General features: G+C 40.2%; 1 protein-coding gene across 1 annotated transcript; it reads right to left on the bottom strand.

Annotated features, from left to right (window-relative positions):
* Positions 1–5,649: 5,649 nt before the first annotated feature.
* LOC131252747 (mannose-specific lectin-like) lies at positions 5,650–6,262 on the bottom strand. Its single transcript, XM_058253422.1, has one exon. It carries the CDS (start codon positions 6,248–6,250, stop codon positions 5,717–5,719), a length of 534 nt encoding a protein of 177 aa, XP_058109405.1. The 5' UTR covers positions 6,251–6,262; the 3' UTR covers positions 5,650–5,716.
* Between the last annotated feature and the right edge of the window lie 3,063 nt (positions 6,263–9,325).

Below are 9,325 nucleotides of genomic sequence, written 5' to 3'. Positions count from 1 at the left end.
TCCAAATGGATGATTGGGGTGGATACAAAACATACATCCTCGTGGGATTCACATAACTAGGGGACGTCACTTCAATAGACAGGTTGAGTAGCAAGACTCTACTTAAGTTACATAACCAAGTTATTTGGCCCCACTATAATGTATGAGTTGTATCCACACCATCCATCCATTTGAATAGATCATTTTATGTCACGATCTAAAAGAATAAACCTGAAATTGAACGCTTGCCATTAAAAACGTCCAGAGGCCATATAAGTTTTCAATCAAGCTGATATTTTTGCTTTTCCGTGCTTCGTGTATTTATTAACCTACGAACAGGTTGGATCTCAAATAAATGTCACGGTGGACCCTAGGAAGGTTTCAACAGTGGTCATCACTCTCCCCACTTTTTTTCCTGTGGAGTACACTCGAGCTTTCGATATGCCTCATTCATTGGCCCACGCCCTAAAATGATACCTCCAAATGAATGGATGGTGTGGATGCAACAAATTCATCAAGGTGGGCCACAGAACTTGGTGACGTCACTTCAGTACCAAGTGTCCCTGGCTAATCCACGTCCATGCTCATCGGTGCTGTGGGTAAATCTCCCCGAGTTTCCGTGGGTGGGGTCTACCCACGCCCCTTTGCTGCTCTCTCTTGCCTTAAATCCCGGTGAGCTGTCCAAAGTCCCTCTGTTTACAGAGAATGTGGTTTTTGTAATGGGTTGAACTGATCCATCTTGGGATATATTATTAAATGGTATCCACCGTACAAAGTGGGACCCATTATATAAACCGTTTGGGCCATTAATGGAAAATAAATCAAATTCAAAAGCTCAAGTCTTGCAATGTGTCGTAACTAGAAAACCGGATTTAACTACGGACTATTAATGGTCCACGTGGCTCTCTGTGCGAGTAGGGCTCTCAATGGGTTAAGCCAGGCCGAGCTGACGTTCCAAGCCCATGCAAAAGGTAGAACGCCCACCTCAGCCCGGCCCTGGCCCATGACATGCCAAACCAAATAAGCCCAAGCCTGGCCCAGATGTTTATTTGAAGCCCATCCGTAGTCGTTGTAAAGTGCCCATTAGGTCATGCACTGACGTATCCATCATCCACAGTGAGACCCACCAGATTTTGGTTATCTCACAGCTCTGGTGTGAAGGGGTGGAAAACATGCTGGAAATCCTACCGAGGCGAGTATTTATATATCTAGGCTATTCATCAGGTAAGAGTACAGTGTCAACATGACATGGACCAAAAATATTGTTGGTCTACTTATCACGCAGGTGAAGCTTGTAAGAAAAATTGGGCACTAAAAAAGATGTCCAACGGTCCTAATTTGATGTAACATGTGTGGCTCTCTTTGATGAATCTACTACCCAAATCTTTTGATATATTGCATGTTCGCAATGAACTCTACCTGATGAATGGACCTGATCTCTCTAAAAGTGTGCCCACATTGATGGGCGTTCTGCTGATCAAGAGTCCCTCATCCAATCACCACACTTTCACGTGGATAGACTAGATTACTATGTTAGTTTGTCCTGGAAGACCATGAGCATTCTTTCACAAGGACTGTGTAGTAACTGTGGTCACAATGGCGAAAACAGCGTATCAATCCGGCACCCGAGAGTGAAGTTATGGGCATTCGATCAATACACTAAAAATTGTACATATTTGTATGTGTGGCCCACCTTCTATGGGTCCCACTTGGTGGGCCACACCCAACACACTCTCCTAGATAGCCATTCCAGCATTCATTGCATGCCCATTCTCCCAAAACTCATTGATTCTTCTCTTGGAAAATGTTGCATACGCTTGACAAGTGCATTCATTTTATTTTTAAAAAAAACTCCAGCGCCATCGATACTCCAGTCCCTTCTCCCATGCCAAGTTCTGCATTTCCCAACTCCTATTTACACACACACACACAACAACAACAACAACAACAACAACAACAACAAAAAAAAAAAAAAAAAAGGGGTGAAAGAGGGAGAGAGGACACCCACCATGGACGGGAGCAAATTTGATACTGAATGCTTGAAGTAGCCAAAATGCCACTGAAGTGATGTTATGAAATACAATTGGTTGAATACTTAGAGCATGTTTCCTCTTCTTTTTTTTCTTTTTTTCTTTTTTTTTTTTTAACATGTGCACACACACACCCCACACACTCACGCTGGTGGAATTTCACCACCTATGGGTACTCCGAACCCTTGACAGGGAGTTGAAACTCCTGGGAGCCTACCACCTATGGGTACTAAGAGCATGTTTCCTTACAATTAATGCTCTCTCCCCAATGTCTCTCGCCGTTTGTCGGTGCACGCGGTGCACGTACTCGACCACATAAGCGTAAACATTATTTTAAAATCATTTCTTTTCTTCGCTGGCTCCCTTACTCCACCACATAAGGGTAAATATTATTTTAAAGTCATTTCTTTTCTTCCCTCCCCCACTAAGGTGATGTCACCATTATCCATGGGTGCCACCATGATGCATGTATTGTATTCACACCGTCCATCCATCCATCCATTTTGTGATATCATTTGAGGACATAATCCAAAGAGTGAGAAAGATCCAAATTTCAAGTACAACCCCCATAGAAAACAATGGGGATTGAACACCTACCATTAAAACCTCTTTAGGCCACAGAAGCTTTCGATCAAGCTAATATATATGCTTTACCTTATTCCATGTCTTTTTTGGCTTATATAAAGGTTGGATCTCAAATGAATATCATGGTCGGCCCAGGAAGGTTTCAAAGGTGGCCATTACCTCCCATTGTTTTCTGTGGTGGGGTCCACTTGAACTTTGGATTTGCCTAATTCTTTTGCTCACTCCCTAAAATGATCTCTCCAAATGGATGGATGGTGTGGATACAACACATACATCATGGTGGGGCCCAAAGAAGAAGTGATATCCTACTGAAGCCAACCCGCTTCCGTTTCAGCATGAACTTCCTTCGAACGGGGCACACCATGATATTTGTGAGAAAACCACATGTCCATCATTTTTTCCCTATCATTTAATAACGTAGGACAGAAAATGAGGCAGATGTAAAACTCATGCGGGTCGTGAAGCTGGAAACAGTAAGTGAGGGAATTCATGTGGTTGAAAATTTCCTAGGCCCACTATGATGTATATATGTCATCCATATGATTCATGAGATCATTCCTATTAGGATGAACTGAAATTATAAAAACATTAACATAATCCAAAACTTTTGTGGCCGCTTGAATATTTCAATGGTAAAAGCCCAATCCTCGCCTTTTCCTATGGTGTAGCCCACTGGAAGTTTGGATCAATATCATTGTTAGGTCCATGTTATAATATAATTTAGAAAAATTGATGGCCAGGATAGATTTATCAAAAATATTAAGGTGGGTGCCACTTAGACATGTTACTACTTTTAATACTCATGTGACAGGAGTTTTAATTCTTTAAATTAAATAGAGCTGGGACGCAGGATGGCTACTGAACGGAGGTAACGATTCTTGCGACCGACGTCACATCACCACGTCGCTTCAATAGCATTTTGGCTACTGAAGCGCGTTCAGTATCTAATCCGCTCCTGCCATGGACGCCCATCCCCGCTTGTTCGCCTCTTCCTCCTCCTTCCTTCCCATCTTCCCTTCTCCTTTTCTCACGATGCATGTCCCCACCTGAGAGAGAGAGAGAGAGAGAGAGAGAGAGAGAGGGCATAACAGCCTACACGCGTTTATAGCAGCTTTTCTATATGCGTGCCAACCTGTCATACATGTATTAAATCTAAGCCATCCTTCACGTAATTGGGTCATAGTGTTTAGAACAACTGGACGGATAAGATCACCTTGCCATTAAAAAAAATAAAAATAAAAAAATCCCTTAAACTGTTTAGGACGCTGGCTTACCTGATAATTTAACTAGACTGATTTTGATAAAAGGGAATCTACATGGTTAGACCCATCTGATGGATGGCTTGGATTTATTAAACTTGTTTCAGGTTGGGACATTGGCGGCCTAAAACACGCACGCGTTTAGGTCCCATCTTGGATATAGATACATATAGAATATCGAAAATTAGAAGATTCCGACCCTTTGATCAGTGACCCACAAACAGACAGTTGATTAAAAATACAGCAAAGGTCCAGAAAGAAGGCCAGATTTTGGATGATAGAAATTTCCAAAATGCATGGTGGGCCCACGAGTTTGACGGTTCTGATCATCTGTCCGAGGGCTCCACTTCAACCAAATGGACGCATCATGGCATTCTTCACGTTCAGATACATTCTTATATATAGGGATAATCTAACACGTAATTTTATGCTGACATGGCATGATGGATGACGTGGCAATAGGTGTATGGTTCATGCACTGCCACCTGGAAGTCCACACCAGCTGGGGCCTGAAGATGGCGTGGGTCGTCTTGGACGGGAAGCTGCCCAATCAGAAGCTGCCACCTCCACCATCCGATCTTCCTAAGTGTTAACCTTGGACGGCTGTGACAGTCTCATTTCGTTTTGGAATGTGGTCCACTTTCTTCGATTTTCATTTTTATTTCTATTTTGCATTTTTTTTTTCGGCCTCCATGAAAAGATGGACTAGTTTGTATTATCAGGATCGAGTTTGTACGGGTGGCATCAATAAGATCAACGGTTTCGATTTCTTCGTCAGCTTACCATCTTCCTACATTTTGGCATTGTATAGCCCTTTAAAATGAGTTGGTGATCCATTGCCTGTGGAGCACGAAATTCTAGTGCGCTGTATTGTATGTGTGGAACGTGTGCATGATAATCTGAACCGTTTATTCTGTGAGCTCCACTATTTATAGTCCACTAACAAAAATTAGTTCAATACGGTGGGCCCTAGGATTTTTTAATGGTGGGTGTTCAATGACTACTGTTTTATCTGGTGTGGTCCGCTAGGAATTTAGATCTGCTTCATTTTTGGGACCACGACAAAAGATGAGGTGATAAAACTGATGGACAGTATGGATATACACCACATACATCAATGTAGGCCTCATGGTCAGGTCCTCATCGACTAAGCTGTTACCCTGCCTCACGTAATCCGCTCCCCCACCATCCAAACCATAAATGCATGTTGGCCCATATATTGATTGTTTCTGAGATGTGCGCCCCTTAGCTGCAAGAAAGGAAGAAATTTGCTAGAATACATCTAGACCTGTCGCTGTAAGTATCAGGATAACTACAGAACGTAAAACATCCGTTGGATCTAGGGCCATATTCTGTGATCGAAACAGTTGATGGGATATGATTCAACAATAATGAAGATCCCCATAGCTGCCTCAAAAATCTTCAAAATCTGAAAATCCTAGACTTTCAAACAAATGACCCACAAAGCAACGGTCAAGAACACAGTACACATTCAACAGAAAAAGTTAAATAATTAAAATAACTGAAGTAGTCCAATTAGAGAATTTCATCAGGCGTCTTCCATCTACGATGAGGCCCATCTTATATACGGTTAGGATCACTAAACATGCCACAGATCCAACCGTTATAGTCCCATCATATCATAACTAAATTTTAAAAAAATAAAAAATAGGAGAGTAAGCAGCTAACCAGTACATTAACCCAAAAGTACTCTAATATATTACTAAGATTTATTCAAATACTCTAATATATTACAAGATTTATTCAAATATTCAAAAGAGACATACACAGCGCACACATAGATTAACCTAGAACTTAGGCCAAAGGAAAATGTATGCATTTCAACACAATGCATTGATCTTCTTAGATGTTTGTGATGATCCCAGATCCATCAACCAAAGCGGTGCGATTGGTTTCAGCGGCGCTGACTACAGTGACCACTGGCACTGCACTGCTCCCATATGCATTACTAGCAGTAGCCCAAATGGCCCCACCATAGATGACTACATTTCTATCCCTTTGAAGGATTAGAACGTAGAAGCCATCGCCTCGGGAGGTATTACTAGCCCAAACTGCAACTCCGTTAGGATTATATACCACAAGATTCCCATCAGTTTGCATGGTGCAATGGCAATTCCTAGACCGTCCGCCGGTGTTGGATGCCCAAATGGGGTTTCGGTTATCATATAAGACCAGATTACAATCGTCTTGAATTATAAAACGATAACTACCATATTCCAGATAGTTGTTAGTGCCGAGAGTTTCACCAGGATATAAGACGTTGTCAGCTTTGCAAGCTGTGCTGAAAAGGAGAGCGAGAAAGAAAGATGGGATTAAGAAGAGATTGAGAAGAGTAGTGGAGAGGATAGTAGCCATGTTTTCGGTTCTTGGGTGCATAAGATTGTAGGCTGTGTACTTATAGAGAGATTGAGACGAGTAGTCACAGATCAGGTGGTGTTGCCTACACCACCCACACCGTTGGTGTAATGATGTGTCATGGTACTGTATTTGTTTTATATATATATATATATATATATATATATATATAGCTCATTTTAGGGAATGGCCCCAAAACTAAAATAGATCCCAAAGCTTAAATGTACCATACCATAGGAAACAGCGGAGACAATGACACATGCTCAAACATTCCCAGGGCACACTATAATGTTTATTTGTCATCTGGTTCATTTGGTCACCAAGACTTTGGTGGGCTCGGTGACCAAATGATCCCAAACTTTGGTGGGCTCCCAGAAGGTTTTAAGGGTGGGCGTTCAACCTCTTTTTAATTTGGTGTGGTACCGTTAAGATTCAGATTGGAAGCGGATTGGCTGGTGTACCACACGCCACCATCTGGCTGGTGTGTTGACGTAACCAAGTTATGTGGGTATGTGTTTATCCCAACTGTACTTTCATTTTGGGAGCTCGTCCTAAGGGTTGAAGTTTAAAATAAGATAGATCTAAAGATCAAGTGTATCACATTGCAAAAAGCTGTGGGAGATTGAACGTCTACCATTGAAATTTTTTTTTGAGATCACCCAAGTTTTGGATCAATATGATATTTTTTTTGCTTTTCATCAATCTCTGTGACCTTATGAATAGATTTGATGGAAAATAAACACTATGATGGACCTATGAACATTTTAACGATGAGAATATTGTCCCACTACTATTTTCGGTGTGGTCCGCTTGAGCTTTGGATATGAATCATTGTAGTATAATGCTTTAAAATGATATCACAAAATGGTTGAATAGTGTAGTAAATAAATCATTTTGGTAGAGCACGTTTAACTTTGAACTATTTTGAACCATTTGTACAACTTGGATATCGAGGAGCTGCAACGCTTGTCCTAACATGACACGTACTATGCACGGTACACGGACGCAGTTGGACGCGGATTTCCTGCGAAAGCCTTTCGCAGGAAGTTCCTACCGTTGAAATATTCCCAGTCTTCACCTTGATGTTTATATGTTATCTAAACCGTTTATAAGGTCATTGTCAATGGGATGAAGTGAAAAAACCAAAAATATAGACTGTTACAAAAAAAATTTGAGCATAAGAATGCTTCAACGGTGCTCACTGAATGATCACTCTTTCCTCTCGTGTGTCCCACATTAGTTCTATATACATCTAATTTTTGATCTCAAGTCTTTAAATGATCTCGAAAAACGGATGGACGGATTGGATTTATCAAAAACATGTCGGTGGACCCCACCCAGAATTCTTGCGCAGGAACTTCCTGCGAAAGGCTTCCGCAGGAAATCCGTCCGACGCAGATTGGCTACCGATGGGAGCGGATTGGCTGCACCAGCTATATAGCTGCTGTAGGTACGTGTTGTGCGTGGGCGAGCACTGACGCTCCTCGAGCTCGGGTTGTACGAACGGTTCAAAGGAGATCAAAGTTACATGCGCCACACAGTGATGTATTTATTATATCTACACCGATCATCTATTTTTAGAGATTATCTTAGATCATTATCCAAAAAATGGATCATATCCAAAGATATTCTTAACCACACTACAAATAGCAGCGGAGATAATGATTTTCACCGTTAAAAAATTTATAGGGCCACCGTAACATTTACTTTCCATCCAATCTGTTCATAACGTCACAAAGACATAGAATTACGAGAAAAAACAAATATCATATTGATCCAAAACTTTTGTGACCCCAAAAAGGGTTCTAATGATAGACGTTCGATCCCCCACTGCTTTTTGCAGTGTGGTCCACTTGGTAGTTAAATCTTTCTATTTTTCTTCTCAAAGTTTAAGACTAGCTTGCCAAATAGATAGACGGTTTGGATATAACACATACTTCATGATCAGATCTAGAACTTATTGACATCAATATAGCCGGTGTGAGGTACACCAGTCAATCCGCTTCCCACGTATTATGAATCGGTACGATTTTTGAGCCAGTAAGCTAATTTATTTTTTATTTTTAATCTAATGGTGGGAGTAGACGGCATTGTTCACTGAGTAACTCAGTACAATATAGTGCACTGAGGAAACTCTCTGGGAAACTTCTATGATGTATGTGTCTGATCCAAACCGTCCATCCGTGTTAATTCACATGGGTAAATGAAAGTGTTAGTTCACATGTCTTCCATACAAGTGACATACTTATGATAATCTAAAATACATTTATAATCGGCTACATTACTAAAATTTCATTAATAGAATTATCTAAATTGTTTAAATGTTGGCCATTTAAATAGATGATGAAAAAACGTCGGCAAATTGCTTGTTTGTAATCCTTACATTTGTGGCCCACTCGAGGCTTAGAATTTCCTCAATTTTTACTAAAATATATATTTCAATGAGTTTATTACAATCATTCTGTCAGATATCACATGTGTTTCCGTGAATATAATGAAATTTTCTGTTGCATGCCAATAATTCTTGTTTACTGCCTCCAAAAAAAAATTTGGATTTACTCTAATCCAAACAAAATATTCATGTATTTGTAATTATTTATGTGGTTGCAATTCTATTTATACATGTGGATAATTTGTATATATGAATACATGAAATAGATTGTATGCTAGACACTTAATTTAAAGCACACACAATTGGTATTTTCACATCTCACCTCTTAGATTACATTACACAATTAGTTGAATATTTTGTAGTCTATGTAATTGAAAACTTTTGCCTTATTGATTTAATTGATAAATTATTTTAATTAGGCAAAGATTATTAAGTGGAGAATGTTTTATTGTTCCCAATTCAAAATCCCAGTGGCTTGCATTGCACTAATCCTAATCTTGCTAGGGGGATTTGGTTTGAAATCCAACTAGTGCCCTTTCTAGTCTGGCCGTAATCGGATTTATAAATAATTATTATCCCTACATTTAAAGAAGTAAGAATCCAGATTCTTAAAGTAAAAGACATGGTGTGTACGAAGATTTAATCAGTTGTTAGTAGTCCAAACGTGTCTCCCACCATTTAAGATTGATGCACGTACGGTGGGC

This window comes from Magnolia sinica, chromosome 8, assembly GCF_029962835.1.
Source record: "Magnolia sinica isolate HGM2019 chromosome 8, MsV1, whole genome shotgun sequence".
Lineage (NCBI taxonomy): Eukaryota > Viridiplantae > Streptophyta > Magnoliopsida > Magnoliales > Magnoliaceae > Magnolia > Magnolia sinica.
The sequence above is the reverse complement of the archived record's forward strand: the minus strand, read 5'-3'. Positions and strand labels throughout refer to the sequence as shown.